The 18765-nt window shown below is 45.4% G+C and overlaps 4 protein-coding genes across 5 annotated transcripts in view; 3 read left to right on the forward strand and 1 right to left on the reverse strand.

Annotated features, from left to right (window-relative positions):
- rhov (ras homolog family member V) overlaps window positions 1-18765 on the forward strand; it is a 142498-nt gene that overhangs the window by 83162 nt on the left and 40571 nt on the right. The window lies entirely within an intron of this gene.
- Window positions 325-9494, forward strand: dll4 (delta-like 4). Its single transcript, XM_084030770.1, has 11 exons — window positions 325-915; window positions 1051-1311; window positions 1580-1637; window positions 2287-2550; window positions 4335-4395; window positions 5488-5618; window positions 5786-5955; window positions 6301-6520; window positions 6862-7597; window positions 7832-7940; window positions 8349-9494. The coding sequence occupies exons 1-11, from the start codon at window positions 862-864 to the stop codon at window positions 8352-8354; spliced, it is 2070 nt and encodes a 689-aa protein (XP_083886896.1). The 5' UTR covers window positions 325-861; the 3' UTR covers window positions 8355-9494.
- On the forward strand, window positions 13352-15127 carry chac1 (ChaC, cation transport regulator homolog 1 (E. coli)). The gene is made up of 3 exons (XM_084030422.1): window positions 13352-14012; window positions 14146-14181; window positions 14292-15127. Exons 1-3 carry the CDS (start codon window positions 13842-13844, stop codon window positions 14673-14675), a joined length of 591 nt encoding a protein of 196 aa, XP_083886548.1. The 5' UTR covers window positions 13352-13841; the 3' UTR covers window positions 14676-15127.
- The window catches only part of ino80 (INO80 complex ATPase subunit), a 32344-nt gene continuing 30273 nt past the window's right edge, over window positions 16695-18765 (reverse strand). The window contains exon 37 of one of the 2 annotated variants that reach the window (XM_084031175.1): window positions 16695-18353. In XM_084031175.1, coding sequence (XP_083887301.1) covers window positions 18127-18353 — 227 coding nt within the window. In that variant the 3' untranslated portion in view covers window positions 16695-18126. Of the gene's footprint in view, window positions 18357-18765 lie in introns of both variants that reach the window. The other variant, XM_084031174.1, reaches the window with a different exon arrangement.

An 18765-nucleotide genomic window follows, 5' to 3' on the forward strand; every position in this document is an offset into this window, starting at 1 on the left:
TGGAACCAAGGGGCAAAAAGGTTGCGAGGGAGTGGGGCCGTAAATTGAATTCCCTTCTTTTCTATTCTGGAAGTTTCTCCTTCATTGTCCCTCACTCACTCACTCACTGTGCGTAAACGTGCGTCCGCGGTGCGCATTGCGCGCTAAAAATAAGTCAACAGATGTTAAGGCTTGTTAATAATAATCGCCCCGGTATCCATGGTGGTCAGTCAGCGAGCACACACAGTGCCAGTGTGGGTATTACAATCTGGATAATTGTTGTTGGGTTCGGGAAGGGGAAGGGGGTTGAATGTGTGGAGTGGGCGGTGTCGCGCGGAGTGACTGACAGTTTATGTAATGAGCGGGCGCAGCGAGAGTCTATATATGTAGGGGAGGAGACGCACCGCGGTTCATTCACGAGTAATAAGACGGGTGATGAACGTCCGTGGCGCACTGACGCACCGAGTCGCAGCACCAAAACAAGCTCCGAGACCGCGCACGCACCGCGGAGTGACCATTGTGGAGTACAGCAGCACCATGCAAGGAGGGGACGCCTGCTGCTGACAGAAAAGTAGCGCGGCTACACCAGGATATCAGTCTTCCCTCACCTTTTGGATAACTTTTTTTTTTTGGTTTGTTTTTTTTTTTGGAAAAACGCGTTTTGACGCACGCCGACGAAAAGGAGCTACGGGAGAAACTCCCCCTGAGAGTGAAGAAGGATTTATATCATTTTGTTTTTTTTTTAGATTATTATTATTTGTCTTTCTTCCATTTGTTTACCTCGGTGTAAATACTTTGGAGTAAGGAAGGTGTTTTTGTTGCTGCTGCTGCTGCTGCTGCTTTATTGGCTGGTGACGCGGCTGCCCTGGAGAAGCGAGAAGGATGGCAGCCTGGTTCACCTTTACCATCGCGTTCAGCACCACGTTGATATCACAGGTATGAAGGAGGACACCGCATCTCCCCCCCGGTGCTCCTGACACACGGAGAGCCACTTATTTCATATTTTATCCCTTTTGAAAAAACGCCATATGCGCTATTTCCCCCTGAATTACATCTCATTTTCTTCTTTAGGTATTCGGATCCGGTGTTTTTGAGCTCGATCTGCACGAATTTAAAAATCACAAAGGTTTGCTGGCAAACGGGAACGCGTGCAAACCCAACTGCAGGACTTATTTCCGAATTTGCTTGAAGAACTATCAGGCTGTGGTCTCGCCAGGTGACTGCATCTTTGGGAGTACAATGACAGCGGTGCTGGGGACGAACTCTTTCAGCGCCAAGGACACGGGCACTTTACCGAGACCGATCCAGATACCGTTCACCTTCGGATGGCCGGTAAGAGCAGGGGAGCATGCTGGTGTTTTAAAGTGAACTGCATTTTTCATTTTTTGGGGGGGGGGAGCGCACCGGTTATTGGTCAGCTCATGTAATCCATATCATTAGGTAATACTCTGATAACTGATTGGACAACGTCACTCGTTTCAAAAAGGCCATCATTGTAACTCATAAGCAGTGGAGAAAATGTGTAAATCATGAGTTATGTAAAAACATAATATAACAATAACAATGAATATTAATTAACTGCATGTGTTTTTGTCCTTAGGGGTCGTTTTCATTAATAATAGAAGCCTGGCATTCACCTTATGGAAATCTACCTGTAGGTAAGTGCAGCGTTTTTTTAACCACAGGAGGGAGCTCTGTCAGTACATTTCACACAGGAGGCTCTCCACATATAGTTTTTTTTTTTTTTGCACACAAAAAAAAGCAAAATATAGGTTATTAAATAAACAGCTCGTTGGCTCATCATCTCCCCGTTAACTGTCCACAATTTCACACGTTTTCACGCCTGTTGGCTCCTTTGTTATGAACTTCAGAACACCTTTTTCATTCTTATACCCAATACAATTGAACTTCCTCTGGTTTATTTTGGTCGTGGGAAAGAGCCGTGGGCTTTGGTGAGAATACACAGCGCCTGCCAAAAACCCCTGACTACATCTTCCTGTATTTTACACCTTACTCTGTTCCGCCCTTTGGAAGAGGGGACTGGGCCTGGGAATGTTTTTGCTGACGGAAAAGAAAGAGGAAATTTCAACCTGAGTTTATCTTTCATCTAAGCTGTATGGGATTTGATAAGGGATGCAGCTTGGCACCGGGCAGATTATTAAAGCGAAAGTGGACGACTTTTGAACCCACCAGCGATTAATGATGCAGCTCATGACACACGACCACAAATCATCCCAGGACATAAAAAAACAGGGTTGTATAGATATCCTACATCCATTCTGACTTCCTCCTCTTTTCTTCTTTCAGATACCAACAATGCAGACTTTATGATTAGCTTTATGGCCATCCAGAGGCAGATGGGCGTAGGCACGGATTGGTCTCAGGACACGCAGACTGGAAAGCAGACAGAGCTGAGATACGCTTACCGGTTCATCTGCAACGAAAGCTACTACGGAGAAAGCTGCTCCAAAAAGTGTGCGCCCAGGGACGACCGATTCGGCCACTACACCTGCAACCGCGACGGTCAGCTGTCCTGTCTGCCCGGCTGGAAGGGCAAATACTGCGAAGAACGTAAGCAAACTATCTATCAGGTCGATTCACCTGTTGGGAGTCTTCTGTAGAACGCGAGAGGGTCACCCAGATGTTTTGCGATGTGTAGATGCAATCGGCCTATCGTGTGTAGAAGCTTACCTTAAAAGAGTTGGTATTTCGTTGGTGGATGACCTTTGCCCCTTCATTGTCACGACTCCTGGAGAGAGAGATTGGTGAACGTGCAGAAGTTATATATCAGTGATAACCCAAAGGTCATCATCATTAAGGCCACATGACGTAATGACATCCAGGGAGATCTGCTGATTCATCCCTCATAGACGATCATTCTGACGTGTCATTGGTTGTCAAATCGTATCCCCGTGTTTTGGACGGCTCTAAAGAAAAGCCCCCTAAAAACAACGAATGAATCAAATAGTAGATTGGAGGGAGGCACCGTGGGAGTAATGGCTACCATGTGCTGGAGTACGTGACGGCGCGGATCTGTCATCCGTGTCACTCGGTGGCGAAAGAGAAATTGGCATGTGCTATTTTGACTGCGGCGCCCAAATTCTAACCAGATGGGCTCACGTGTTGCATTGTGGGGGAACATCCATCGTCCGGTGACTTCAGCAAATATACACCAGAAAGACAGATGAGGCATCTTTCAGACACTTGAATTCTCACACACACACACATACAGCACTTATTTTAAAGCACACATTGTAACTGATAACCACAGGAAAGTAAACATGCTAATTAAAGCCACTAAAGAATCACTTCCTTTATGAGTAAACACAGGTGTGACGTTTCGTTACAAACCAGGAAGTCCGTTTTTTTTTTTAAAGTAATATATTTGACGCACCTTCTTCACACTGTACCGCCGCGCGTGCCCGGTAACATAATCCTCGGAGGGAGGGGGGGGGGGGGGGGGAGAAGAGCGTGCCTTGATAGGAGGAGCTCGGGCGACTGCACGCGCCAAGGTTAATCGCGGCATTATTATCCGCCACGCGCCATCGATGTTTAGTCCCCTTCCATTGTTGGGCGCGCGCTAGTAGCAGCTGCAAATATGGTTGTGGCGGACCACAAACAACAATAGTGACAGCTGTCTGCTATTGAGAGCGAGCATCTGTTCGGGACTAAACCGGCCGCTTACCGTCAGCCGCCTGATATGTCGCCCCGCGAATCAGTGTCATGCAAGACCGGTACACTTAAAACAGGACAAACAAAAAAAAAACGGTGGCAGTCAGGGTCCTGGTCCAGGTTTAGATCACATGAAGGCTTCTGAGGGGACGCACTTCAACATATAAGCTCCCCTGTTGGCTATTTCCAGAGGATGAGGGAGTGCAGTGGGGAGTGTGTTCACTTTTAGCACCTATAGATTTAATTTAAGCAGATTTTCCTACCAGTGTGAGGCGTTTGTTGTTTCTTTTTGAAAGTTATGAAACTTAAAGGTTGAGTAGGTGATTCTATCCAGATACAGTTTTCTGTTGTATTACTTGAAATCATCGTAACGTACCAATAGCAATGATTAATTTAAATGCTCCGACATCAAAATCCATTTAAAAAATGTCATCTGTGGCCGTGGCAGGACTCGAAAAACCCCATCCAATCAAAAAAGTCGGGTTGGGGATAATGATGTCACTGCGAACTCTGTCAATCTTGAGCACAGATATTTGAACGAAGGGGGCGGGACTTTTTTGGTTCGGCGATGCATTCAAAGTCAAACCTTCTGTGGTTTTTCCGAATCACCTACCCTGCCTTTTAATATTTGATACATATATTTCTATAAAACCTATTGAGCAGCATGTTTTTGTGTGTTTTAGCGATCTGTCTGGAGGGCTGCAGCGAGAGAAACGGAAACTGCTCCAAACCCGGCGAGTGTGTGTAAGTATTAGTAATTGTGACGTGTTGAAAGAGGTGCAACATTTGGGCAACATTGCTCGTTGCATCCAGGTTGAGAGCTTTTCATATTCAAGTTCATTCATATGAACCTATAGGTCATGTTTGTGTCCGGCTAATCAGGGCGTTCTTTGAAGGTTCACATGGGCTTTCTGGCTCAGTCCTCTGCTTCCCATGTTCCTTTCCTTTCACCACCTTGTATCACTCACTCACTCACTCTCACTCACACACACACAGACACACACACACACACACACACACACACACACACACACACACACACACACACACACACACACACACACACACACACACACACACACACACACACACACACACACTCTCCCACTCCCTGTGAGAAATTCCCCCCTGAATCCTATTTTGCCCTCTTTTTTAAGAGACAAATCCATCATTCCCATCGCTAAAAACTGACCCAAATTTGGACTAAATCCTTCAGATGCCCAACACCGTAAAGCTGCTCACTCAGCAAAAAAAAAAAAAAAAAAAAGGTTGAAACCTTAAAAGTACATCTTAAGACCCTCGATCTCATGGTTTGACAAGGTTGCTGGGAAAACGGATTCATGGGAAACGAGAAAAAAACTAAACTGCTCTGGCTGTTGGCTCGCTGCCAGAAAATCCTGAGAGCAATATTTCACCTTTATGCTATTATGTTATCGTGATTTATCCTCGATAAAGGATTTTATGCCCTGGAGTTACTGCATTCACATTGTTTGTGATGTAGAAACTGCTTATGTCATTATTCACTGCAGTTATACAACAACAAAAAAGTAGCTTACATGCAATAACGGATGTGTTATGATGTAATAAAGGTGGGAAAACATAATTACCAGTACTCATAATATGGATTTTAGCAAAGAGGGGAAAACGTTACATTTTTCCTTCTTTTTGTGATTGATTTATATGAGGATTTAATAACTGTGTCCAATCGTAACGTCTGGTTGCATGATGGATGAGTGATTTAGGCTGATCCGTGACGGGGCTATAATGCATATAATACATTCTACGATGTGAGGAAAAGGTGATTAATCGGAGAACTCGTTGCCTTTCCTCTTGCAGATGCCGAGACGGCTGGCAGGGCACGTTCTGCGACGAGTGTAAGAAGTACCCGGCCTGCAAGCACGGCACCTGCCAGCTGCCGTGGCAGTGTAACTGTCAGGAGGGCTGGGGAGGCCTATTATGTGACCAAGGTACACCAGACAAGAAAAAAAAAAGATCTTCTCATATTACTCGTTTTCACTTGAATTAACTCCAAAGCATTAGTAAATTAGATTTCCTCTGAAGTGTGCCTTTTGCTTTGTTCACATCCGGAGTACAAGTAAACAAACACTCCCCCCCTCCTCCCCCCCCCCTCTAGACCTGAACTTCTGCACCCATCACCATCCCTGTGTGAATGGCGCCACCTGCATGAACACGGGGCAGGGCAGCTACACGTGCACTTGCCTGCCAGGTTTCACGGGGGTCAACTGTGAGCTGGAGATGCAGCAGTGTGACAGCAACCCCTGCAGGAACGGAGGGATGTGCACAGTAAGTTCAAATGCATTTTATTCTAATATTCTCACCTATTTTCTTTTCTTTCTCTAGTTGGGGTGAGTATTGGCAAGAACCTCACGATACGATACGTATCACGATATCACGATATTGCGATATAAATAAAGATGGAAACACCTGTACCTGTTCCATTTTATTAATTCCCGTGAAACTCGCTGGAATAAATATTGAAAATAAAATAAAAAAGGATAAAGTACTGCATTGAAAGTTGAAAAATCGATATTGTATTGGGCGGCAAAGTATCGCGATATATTGCCGTATTGATATTTTTACCCACCCCTACTCTCCAGTCTTTAACTTTTCCTTTCATTTTCAATCCAGAATTTGGAGAGCGGCTACATGTGCACGTGTCCCCAAGGCTTCGAGGGCTCCCACTGCGAACACAGCCTGCTGACGTGCGCCGACTCGCCGTGTTTCCACAGTGGCAAATGCTGGGAGAAGGACGAGGGCCGCAGCTACATGTGCGAGTGTCCCCGCGGCTACACGGGACTCAACTGCGAGAAGAGAGTGGACAAGTGCACGTCGCTTCCCTGCGCTAATGGTACGGTCTTCCTCCCCTTTATGAACTCCCCCCCCCCTCCCCCCTCCTGCAACTGGAAGCAGTGTGGAACAACAGGAATTGGTGGGAACTTGGTGTCTATTGTCCTCCGTGTAAACACTCGGCAGCTCGGAGCAGCAGCTTGTAAATGTCTCGCTGTGGTTGTTGTTGATGAAAGGGGACAAATATCCAGCGGCAGCTCCATTTCTGCCTCCTTGTAAACATGGAGGGCTGTGGGATTGGGTCTGTGTGTGTGGGAGGAACAAAGCATGGGGTTTGGTGGAGTGAACTGACGATGGAGATCGTGTTGTAACGTTGTGATGACCTCTTCTCCCCTCCTGCAGGCGGGCTTTGTCTGATCCACGGCGGCATGCGTGTGTGTAGCTGCCGGGCGGGATTCATCGGCCAGCGCTGCGAGATCAACATCAACGAGTGTGCCGGTAACCCCTGCCTCAACGGCGGCACCTGCCTAGACCGGATCAACGACTACACCTGCGCCTGTCCCGCGGGCTACGGGGGACGCAACTGCGACCGAGTCCTGGACGAGTGCTCCCTTCGGCCCTGCCTCAACGGGGGCGTCTGCACCGGCGGCGGGTCGGGGAAGCCCCCGGCGACCTGCACCTGCCAGTCGGGCTTCACCGGGCCGCGCTGCGAGTTCTTCGCCTCGGTGACCTCCCCCGTGACCCACGGGGAGATCCAGGACGGCTTCCAGTGGGCGGCGGTGTCTCTGGCCGTGGGGCTGGTGGCGCTGCTGGTGCTGCTGTGCATGGTGGGCCTGGCCCTGAGGCACATCCACAGGCAGGCCCAACGGGACCGGGGCGACACGGAGACCATGAACAACCTGTCCAACGTTCAGAAGGACAACCTGATCCCGGAGGCCCAGTTGAAAAACACCAACCAGAAAATGAGCATGGAGGTGGACTGCGATACGGAGAAATCAAACTTTATCCATAAAAACTATCACTTGGACCCTTACAACTCGAAACCGAAGGAGTTCAAGGATGAAAAGTCACACGAGGATAAAAGTCTAATTTATGACAAATGTTTAGAAGACAAGATGCCGTTGAGTAGAATGTACAGGTAAGAAGAACCACAATCACACTGCTTGTAACAATGTGTGGAAATGTTTCACACACTGGCTCCATCCCCTTCTTTGGACCCAACAATGGGCTCCAGTTGTTATTTTCAAACACATTCTTCTTCCTTTACACACAGTTTACACATATTTGACAAATGCCTCGCTGTATACGTGCATAGCTCCAGCCATGTGCTTCGAGTTTGTGTGAACACAAAGTGTGATTTGTGTCTTTGCAGTGAAAAGCCAGAGTGTAGGATATCAACGATATGTTCTTCAAGAGACTCCATGTACCAGTCGGTATTTGTTATAGCGGAGGAGAGGAGGGAGTGCGTCATAGCTACTGAGGTAAGCCGACAACTAAATAAATTACATCTTCATCGGCCGTTTCTGTAAATCCTATACGCTCCAAAAATGCATCGAATGCACCATCATTTACTGGAGAAAGAGTCTTATCTGGAGCGGAAGTTTGGGGAATATCCGATGTGCATTATTGGTTTGTGTGAATTATTCCGGCCATTCTTTATCTTGACCATGTGTTGACTTTAAGTCGGAACTTATACTGATTCCTCACACATGTTTGGCTCCGCTCGGTCTCAGAGGTGCTATGTTTTACTGCTGTGGCACTTTTTGTGGAATTTTCATTTCCAAGGAAAATATGATGGTGATACTGAAGCACATAACCAATAAAGGTTCAGAGAGTGTTTTGACATGTACGGTTATTATATTGTTTTTTCTACTCCTTTCCCTCTGCAGGTATAAACTGTGAGGGGCTCGAAGGCGAAGGGAACGAGGACAACAACAACAAAAAAAGACACAATCGAGGCAGAATCGAAGATTCTGGATTGTTTACAAATGCCGAGAAGAGACTGGAGATTGTTTTAGATGTCCACTGCTGCTCTGGAACACTTGAGAACTGGAGAGGGCAGAATAAGAAAACTCTGCTCTGCAAAAAAAGGGAAAAAAAAAAAAAAAAAAAACAGAACTGAGAAACTTTATGTTGACCGAGTGTTTGTATGCAAAAATGTACAGTGAAGGACCTCAGTGGTGGTTGAAGGGGACGTAAAGACTGACAGAGGAGCATCGTTAATTTATAATCCCCGCCATCTTGGACAGAGGAAGGAGGAGAACGGTGGATCATCGCCCCCTCGTATCTGAACCCCCGGCCTTGTGTGATAATCATGATGACTGTGACAGCCAACCAATCAGTAACACAAAAAAAAAAGGTGCCTACGATTTGATCCCCCCTCCCCCAACGCCCACTCCTGCCAGCTTCGCCTGCTATGCAAAGACTCAGGGTCGAGACCCACTGTCACAATCCAACCTCACAAACACTGAGAGTTATGAATGTCTGAAAATAATCTTCAACTGTCAATCACGTGAAAATGACAGGTTGGAACTTTTCCCATGCAACGGTGAAGATTGTATGCAGTCCAAAATTCACTAGAAGCCTTAAAAAGAGGGGGGTTTGATGCGGAATGTGTGCCCTTGTCTATCCTTGGATCTTTTGCACTACAAAAAAAAAAAAAAAAGTTGGGGGAAAACACTTTTTAATCAACAGGGATTTGAAGAGAAAAACCACAGGAGCGAATAAGTCAGTGCTGTGCCAGCAAGATCCAAGAGAAAGGAAACGTTTGCATTTTGTTGTTTTTTTTATGCAACAAAACGGAGAAAAACAAAGAGACTCATAGCATGGAGAAAAGACTGTCACACCACTGCCTGCCTATAATAAATTTCAAAAATACAGAACCAATAATGTAATTTTTTTTTTAAATGATTATTTCCAGAGTTTAATTTAAATATGACACACTGCTCTTTATATGTTTTATAATATTATTTTGTATATAATGCATATTTATAAGGACCAAACTTCTGAAGAATAAAACTTCCTTGAAAACTGTTTTTAATTTGATGTCAGTAAATGGAAAAAAGGAAAATTATTTTTGAGGTGTTTTTAAATAATGAAAATTGAGTACAAATGATGAAATGTGTCTTGTATTTATTTTATTATGGGGGGGGGGGGGGGCATCCTGTACTCATCCCACTCTCAGGTCATACCCATGTTGCTCAACCAGCCCTCCTAAATCGTGAGCAGGTTTTTTCAAACATATTAAATCCAGCTGCTCTCCTGCATTCACACATCATATTTAATGTTTTGGACAGTAGGTGGAAACATGAATCCCCCCCCCTCCCCCGACTGTATCATCACTACAGTACTTCAAGTAATTCCGGGGGGCCCACCCGACTCACCCTCTCTCTCTCTCTCTCTCTCTCTGGCCCTAAATTGGCTTGAAATTCAAATCCGTTTCCACGGATACCACCCCCTCAAGCTGGAAATGGCGAAACAAAGCCAGGCGCAGGGCAAAGGGGAACGCCCCCCCTCCAAACCCCCCCACCCCCCTCATAATGCTCACACACACACGCGTCCACACACACACACACACACACAGACACACACACACAGCCAACCAAACAGATGCCGTGGGGGAGCGGGAGTGAGTCTGTAGTGCCATAAAAACAGCAGCATATGCCAGGCCTCTCGCCCCGTGTGCATGACACAGTGCACAGACCTCCTCCCATAAAAAAAAAACACACACACACACACTCTCGAGTACTTACAGGCTCCCCCAACTGCCGGCCTCCCCTTCAGGGTTAAAAGCAATATTTCAATGCCCGGGTTCTGTACCACCCACTCCTGCAAACAAAGCTGGGGACGAGGGCATGGCAGCAGAGGGGAGGGAGGGGGGGGGATCTGCTCTGAATCCTCATAAATACAATATTTTTAATAGAAAACTTGACTTATCAGCCATCTGCTCCGTCTTATCGCCCCCTTGGCTCTCCTCGGCAGGTTGTTCCACACATAAACCATCTCTTTGATGTACACTTGGATCGAGATCACACATTGTTCCGGTGGGTCTGAAAAATCCATTTTTAGGAAATGTGTCATCTTCGCATTATCACACAGCAAACCTCCTGCCTCCAATTAACAGAAATCCTGCGACTGTCAACACCCCCCTCGCCACCGCAATCATCGGCAATCAACACTCGGCGGAGAATCTGGAGGGCTTCTCCCTCACACACACATCCTGTTAGCCTGTTGACCTAGGCATCCTCATCTAACGGCGTGTGTGTGCGTATACATTTTTTTTTTTAAATGTTAAAAAAAGGGTGCTTCCGGTCGGGCTCAAGAAAAACACACATCACCCCAGTTAAAGCCCCACTTGGTTGAGTCCATTACCTGCACCCCCCGCCATCAACACACCTATAAACAGACACACGCCCTCTTTCACACTTGATCACGGTGGCAAACATGCTAGAGCTTTGCTCTTTGGCCCCTGGGTCTCCGCAGCCATGGCCAGGCATTTTCATTGTGTTATAATCACAGCATCCTGTTTGTGACCTGGTGACATCAGTTCCTGTTTCCTCCCTGATTAAAAAAATGCAGAACATGCCGGCGAGGGCCAACTGCTTTTCTCACGCATCGCTTTTTTTTTTTTTTTTTCTTTCTTTCAGTCTGCACATTTCAAGAAACTGCCTCAAAACAAGCGAGGAAACCAACGCGGCTAATCAGCAACTATTTATTCTGAAGAAGGGGAAGAATCTGTCACATTGATGTCGTGAATGAGGGACCGGGGGGGGGGCAGATTTGAAATTCAAATCTTCCCGTCTCTGACGCTCAGTCACAATCCAGAGTGCAGAACCGCTTCGATCTGGCTTTTTTCCTTCCGTTGCTGCAACTCTTTGTCACTTCATTCAAAGCCTCATTTGGCGTCCTGCCTATGTGTTTCCACATGCTTGTGTAGGCAGCACATACTGATGCTGTCACACCTCTGCTCTGTGACCTTGCCTCGCATTGCTCTTGTAGTCGTCTCATTAATTAACACTAGGTGTCAGTAAGAAACCCACACACAGGAAACAGGTGGTCAGTACATGCCAAAGCAGAACCCCAGGTATTCTCCAGCTTCACGCAACATAATTAAACAGCGACGCATAACATAAACACTTGGAGTTCAACCATGAATCAATAAGACAAATGGGTATTTGACACATAATCTGTGTTTTTTTGCAAGTATACAGTCGTATTCTGCAGGATTTTAGTTGCCATCTTTACATCATACCAGTATCGGTCTTTAACCAGAGCAGTAGCATGTTTGACATATTCCTCAAGGCTTGCGATCTGGAAAAACAGGCAGAATGACATACTAAGAGCAACGTCCACATGTTACCACATGAGTTCATACTTTAGCGAGCCTTGGGGCTCGAACGATGATCCACTTTAAATGCATTAGTTGGACAGCAAAGACAAATAGGCCGGTGAATGTTTGATAAATGGAACGAGTCAAAACATCGAGGCGGCGCTCTAGATTAGATTACAGGCGGTGCTGCTCGTGTGGCTTAGTGAAGCCTTCCGTGTGCCTCCAGGACACATGAAAGGCCACGGCATAATGGGATGGAAGCCTGTGCACGACACGGAGTTGCTCAAAGGCCCGGATTGTGCCGTGCTTTAGATTTATGAAGAGCTGATACAGTTGTCTGGCCTCTTATCAAGGCAGATAATGCCAGCTATTTATAGATAATCTATCTATTGAGCACACATGAGCCTCTGCTATTACAGTATATCAGATCCAGCAGGAGGGATGGGGGCTTGGGATTTGACTTCCATCTCCCTGGTCATCGTTATCTATTGGTGTTTCTGCAGTGAACAGTGATTTGGCCTTTTTTTTTTTTTTTTTACTTTTGCAATCTTTATTCCGATGTATGTTGGTTAATTTGAAGTGTGCATGAGTTGTTCATGCATGTTAACTGTATGTCTGTGTTTGGCAGAAAAAAGGGACATATGTATGTTTATCCTACAAGAGTAAAATTTCCAATGATGTCACACATGACCTGCCAAATTGACCCTATACCCCGCGACTATGATTACACACAATAAATCACATTTGAACAGTGAGGTAGCCTACCTGTCCACCTTCCTTCAACATGTTCTCTCCCTGGTTTTAAGGGGCTGAGAGGAATGTGGCGATGGTGGTGAGGGATCCTCAGCAGTCGGTGACCTATGTCATGCCTTTGGATCTTTGAACTGTGTGGGACTAGATTAAAGCCTATTGCACTGGCTCATTTAAACATCCATGTTGGGGAGGCTTATGTCAAGAGTGATTTCCATCAGTACTGTCAATGCCATGTTAAATAATGGCATAAATAAAGGTTAAAATAAAAAAACAATCTTATTCCCACTTGCAGAATTAGGCAGATATTTTATTTGCGTTGTGTTTAACATCAAATATAATTATATATTGTTTCCCCTTTATAATATTTTTGTCATATCCTGCGAAATAAAACACGTCAACACTATAATAGGACTCTTAGATCAAGCCTGATGCAATGTCTTGGAATGTTGCTTGGTTGCTGCTGCTATGGCGCTGAGGCCTGAAACGATGCGCGAAAGTTGCATCAGCCAGATCGTACCGAACCCTATGGAAATATAGTCAGGAAATGACAACGCAAGCAGCCAATCACAACTCGCGACGGTTGGGGTGACAGTTCAACCGCCAATCAGGTTGAAAGACGTCCGTGCGCCTCGGGTGAAATCTGAGCCAATGGCATACGCGGTTTTGTTAAAAGTCCCGCCTTATTCGGCGCACCGAAGTTCTATTGGATGAAATGTGCGACAGGGCCAGCTTTCCTTAAATATGATTGGTTGACGACACCGACGGACTCCCCCCGCCTCTCCTGGACGGTATAAATACATAAGCGCCGCTGCGCCATGTTATCGGGGGAAACGGTTCAAATAGCCGTCGCTCGACGTCCGGGAGAAGACCACCTTCAAGGTTGTCGAAACGCCGCCTTCACTAAATCAAACCTCGATCTTTAGATTCGTAAATCTTAACAAAACCAACTCGCGTCACCGGCCGGCGAAGCTGCTGGCCGAACCCGGGTTTTTTTATAGTCCGCCATTGATTTCGTAGGCCGAAACGGCTGCCATGGATTTCTAAGGCGTAATGCGGCTCTAATGCAACGGCAATGCATCATGCAAGGCGAAACCAAGTGCGAAATTCCACCTTCGCAACTGCCAAGCAGTTGGGCTCCAGTACCGTCCGCGGTATTCCTGCGAGCCAACCGGTACCGCTGCTCCTGGACCGGAGGAAGCTAACGCTAGCTAGCTAGTCGCCCTAAGCTAACACCATCAGTTGGGGGAAGATCCATCGATTCATTTGAACGTCGTCAACACTATCGATTTAAAAAAAAAAAATGAAGCCTCAAGACATCACCGCCGGGAAGCCCAGCTTGTGGATCTTCGGGTACGGGTCTCTGGTGTGGAAGCCCGACTTCAAGTACACGAGGAGCCAGGTCGGCTACATTCAGGGCTACAAGAGACGCTTCTGGCACGGAGACAACTTCCACCGCGGGAACGACAAGTTGGTAAGATGCTTAAATGTGCTTTTTATTGTATTACTTAACTTACTTTGGCACAACGAACTGTTTTTTTGGGGCTTCTTGGCTCAGATTGCATCAGCCGTGACGTGACCCACCTCTCTCCCTCTTCTTTCTGCAGCCCGGAAGAGTGGTGACACTGATCGAAGACGATGACGTAAGTGGAATGCCCATCCACCCTATTTGTTGATGACGTTGAAACTGCAGCGGGGGAGTTTCCAGTCTGAAAATCAAACTAACTTGTTTCTCCTTCTCTTCTTCTGACAGGCGAGCACTTGGGGCGTGGGGTTCGAGGTGACGGGCTCTCAGGTCGAGGAGTCCCTGAAGTACCTGAACGTGCGCGAGACGGTCTGCGGAGGCTACGTCACCAAAATGGTGGATTTCTTCCCGGAGGGGGAGAGCCGGCCTCCGGTTCAGGCACTCCTGTACATCGCCACCACCGACAACGCCCTCTACCTGGGGCCGGCCAGCCCGGAGATGATCGGCGTCCAGATCGCTCTGTGCAGGGGGAAGACGGGCCACAACCTGGAGTACCTGCTCCGCCTGACGCAGTTCATGAGGAGCAGCTGCCCACACGTGGAAGACCATCACCTGTTTGCCATCGAGGCGGCAGCGCTGACCGTGGTGTCCCATCTGTTGGCAGCCCAGTAGCTCGTACCCTTACCTATACCTGCTCGTATAGCGGTTGAATGCATTAACACACACACAGTGAGGCTTTTCACCTGTCATGCCAGTCCACCTATGTGTTTATGTTGTGAAATCCAGATCAATACCATCCATCGAATATTACTGAAGTGATAATAAAAAGGGAAGCATGATTATTGGGTGTATTTTATGACGCATGACCTCATGTTAACACTAATGTTACACCTGATACATGTTTGTACATCTGTTTAAAAACTGTAAACATCTGTGCAGTATTTATTTATTTTTTTTTTGCACAGTTCTGATTCCGTCCAATCCATACAGACGGTACGGCATTAAAGGTGTGGTTGGACCTGATTTGCAATTCATGGAATGACTGCTGTGGTGTTTTTAATTTATTTATTTCTTTTGGAAAAGTTTTTCATCGAGTTGCAATCGCCAATAAAAAGTTAAAGAAACTTTTGTTTTTGTTGTTTTGTACCTTCTGGGATGAGTTTTACTAAAGAACATGAGCTTAATAATTTAATGCCAAACACAGTCATATTTATACAAAACAAAAATCAACTATGAGATGTGGTTCACGGTCATGGATCACTCCAGGGGCCTCTAAAGATCCTTCAAATTACAGCCTGAGAAGGAAAAATCACGTGTTGAAGTTGTTCACAACACATGAACACTAAGGTCATAACCCTGTGATAACGGAGACAATTGATTTGTTTTTAGAGGTCACAAAAAACAAAAAAACCTTGGGATACCGATGTTATTATTGCACATATCACATAGCTGGATACGTCAACAGCATATGTACATACCTACCACATTTCACAGCCACGTGAGGCCGAGGCGTGTTCCCAGAAGAGGGGAGGTCAACTCGACAACCTTGTTCAACGTCTGCCTCGGTGGCAGAATGTTCTCAGCGGCGTTATCCAGATAACTCTGTAAACCTGCGTTCTGGAACAGTAAACACACACACAAACACTGGACACTCCCAAACGTTGGCCGGAGCAGCTTGTACCTTGGACGCCATTCAAGTGGAGAGTCCTTTTAGTTTCGTAGGCTTATATAACCGCTGGCCGGGAACGAGCTCAGAACCTGGAAGTCCTGTGTTTACAATCCGCTCGCTGGTCATGTCAGAGTGCACCAGGAAGAACATGCTGCCGAGGCACTCATTGAGATACAAATCTGACTGGCCCTTCACCAAACTATGTGGAAATCATACCCACATTAATTCACTTCTAGGAGAATTGACTTCTCAGCGATTAAAAAAACAAGAATAATGCATTATCGTGATCCGGTTATGTTTTACTCATGTGTTTGTTAAAGGGTCACTTCACCCAAATGACAAAAAAACAAAAAACAAACATCCTTCTCACAAACTCATTGTGCTTTTGAACATCTGCCTTTGACATTTCCACCTCCGTCCCCGAGACACTGGAGGTGAATGGAATCTGGTTTGTGCTGCTCGACTTAACAGTAGGCGACATCCTACTGTGAACAGTTTTCATAGGGACTATTTCTTCAAGAAGAAAGTAGGTTTAGAGATTATCCGGAGACATGACAGGGAGTTTGTTTCTGGAAAAAACCAACGTGATAGTTGAATGCTGAGAGGAAAAACAACATTTAAGGGCTGCACGGAGGGCGTCTTCCTAATTACACTTTTCTGTTGCCTCAATAGAGAAATGTGTGCAGTATTTTTAATTGTAAAGTGAAAAAGCTTTTTAAAAAAATGTGGTTTTAGTTTGCAGACATGGTGACATAAAAAAAATCTATGATTGCAGATGTATCGGGTGCCAAAAACCACGAAATTATGGTTTCAAAAACGCCACGACTGATTCAATCTGATGGTCTCAACATGTTTTTTTTTTTGAGCTACATAAAGTTGATATTTATAGCAGGGCTGCAAGCACAAGAACAAGAACCAGGACCGGTTTACAAAACCAGACGCTCAACAATTGTCTGATAATTCTGATATTTCAATATTAAAGTATGATGAGCCCCAAAAAAATGCTTCAAAATGAGCCGAAATGCTGATTTAGCACTCTTTTATTTTTCAGTTGGCTCCTCCTGTTAGTAAAACGGCAGATGCATTTCTTCATATGTACACATGACCTATAAAAATAGACAGGCAAATGAGGGAAAAAGCCAAAGGAGATGTCGCTCTCATCATTATGTACATCAATATAGAACATCATATTTGTAATCACACTATCAACACAAAACAAACGAACCTAGAACAGATGTAGTGCTCAACTTAGGACACTGATGCAAACGGGTTTTTGTTTTTTCATCCTAAAAACATCAATGACATCAAAGAGAACCACAGACTCCTCACCACAAAAAAAGCAATTTTGGAAAAAAAAAAAAAAAAAAAAAAGATGGCTTCATTACAATTTACACGGTTGAATACACAGGTGAATTCGCAATTATCATGAATTGTCCTTTTTTTCTCTCCTTTTTTTCAAGATAACTCAAATAAATTAAATATAGACAAATCAAATAATCGGAGTCAATTCATAAATGTATTGTTAGCAGCATTGCCGGATCAACCAGTACTCCTCATTTTGGACTCATTCATTTTCCCATTGGACAAAAAAAAAAAATATATATATATATATATATATATATACTGTATATATATATATAATCAATTTTCATTTCCGTCCTCTCGGGAACACATTTTATGGACAAAAGATTTTCAAAATGTTCAGACCTGCCACGTTGGTGTGTCCTCACATCATTAGTTACAAAAATAGGAGCTTTAGTAGAAAAGCTGTCGACATGTCGTTTGGTAAAGTGTGGGGTTGGTAAGGTAATCGGATCACCGCTCTGTGAAATGCAGAACCATCCGCCAGTTTGCTCTCAGCATATCAGAACAATTAAATAACCTAATGTACATGTGTACAGAATCAACAACACGACGAAAAGAAAACGGGAAGACGTGGCTCAGTGCATTTGACAGAAACTCCCGTTGCCTCCCTCAACTGGCAAACATTTCAAAGCCCTTGAAGCTACATGAGTTGGTTCATGTTTACGTTGTAACATCACAGCTGGGTAGCAAATAAAAAAAAAAAAGAGTTTCCTGTCATGAATAGAAAAGTACAGTCCGTCTTCTCAAAAAAAGCACTTGGAAATACTCTCGTCGCAACGCAAACAACAATACTCAAGGCAGATTTCATCCACTGACACATAACAAATAAAACTGAACCAAGAGACGTGGAGGCTGGTGGGGACTGTACCTTCATACGTGTGTGTGTGTGTGTGTGTGTCATTTTAGACACAGCGTGGTCCTCCAGGCAGTGAGCCTCTGTTACTATATAAACTTTAGGTGTAGGGCATCTGTGGGGATCACAGTGAGAGTAGGTCAGTCATCTGTGTGTGTTCTATACTGAGACAGTGTGTGTGTGTGTGTGTGTGTGTGTGTGAGGGCACATTCATGTGTACGGTGTGTTCGAGTGCATCACCGAGCCCCAGGACCACCGGGGCCCTTGCCCTTCCTGACGGCTCCATGGCTGCTGCTGCTGCTGCTGTGGTGGTGGTGATGGTGGTGGTGGGCCAGCTGTTTGTGGGGGCTCGGGGTGGAGGCGCCCCCTTTGGCTTGGGGAGAGGAGCTCCTGCTGGGGTTGAAGGCGGGGCTGGTACCAGACCGGCCCAGGGAAGGCTGCAGGGGGCTGGATGCAGCGAGGCCTGCTGGAAGGTGGGACGCACACGAGTATGGTTACTCTGTGTGTGTGTGTGTGTGTGTGTGTGTGTGTGTGTGTGTGTGTGTGTGTGTGTTAGGGGTGGGTAAAAATATTGTTACGGCAATATATCGCGATACTTTGCCGCCCAATACAATATTGATTTTTCAACTCCAAAGATCAATTAAAAAATGCAGTACTTTATCCTTTTTCATTTTATTTTTAATATTTATTCCAGTGAATTTCATGGGAATTAATTAAATAGAGAGGCTGTTTTGAATGCAATAGTTTCAACTCAATTTGTCCTCTGATCAATATCATCTGATGTACATATACAGGTAATTGTGTTTTCATCTTTATTTATATCGCAATATCGTGATACGTATCGTATCGTGACCAAAGTATCGTGACCAAAGTAT

The sequence above is a fragment of the Eutrigla gurnardus genome, assembly GCF_963514095.1.
Source record: "Eutrigla gurnardus genome assembly, chromosome: 16".
In the NCBI taxonomy this organism is placed as follows: domain Eukaryota; kingdom Metazoa; phylum Chordata; class Actinopteri; order Perciformes; family Triglidae; genus Eutrigla; species Eutrigla gurnardus.

Coding starts and splice junctions, on each gene's coding strand:
- dll4 (XM_084030770.1), top strand. CDS start 862: ATGGCAGCCTGGTTCACCTTTACCATCGCGTTCAGCACCACGTTGATA. Junction 1,312..1,579: donor CGTTCACCTTCGGATGGCCG/GTAAGAGCAGGG, acceptor TTTTGTCCTTAG/GGGTCGTTTTCATTAATAAT. Junction 5,956..6,300: donor GGAACGGAGGGATGTGCACA/GTAAGTTCAAAT, acceptor TTTTCAATCCAG/AATTTGGAGAGCGGCTACAT.
- chac1 (XM_084030422.1), top strand. CDS start 13,842: ATGAAGCCTCAAGACATCACCGCCGGGAAGCCCAGCTTGTGGATCTTC. Junction 14,013..14,145: donor ACCGCGGGAACGACAAGTTG/GTAAGATGCTTA, acceptor TTCTTTCTGCAG/CCCGGAAGAGTGGTGACACT. Junction 14,182..14,291: donor CACTGATCGAAGACGATGAC/GTAAGTGGAATG, acceptor TTCTTCTGACAG/GCGAGCACTTGGGGCGTGGG.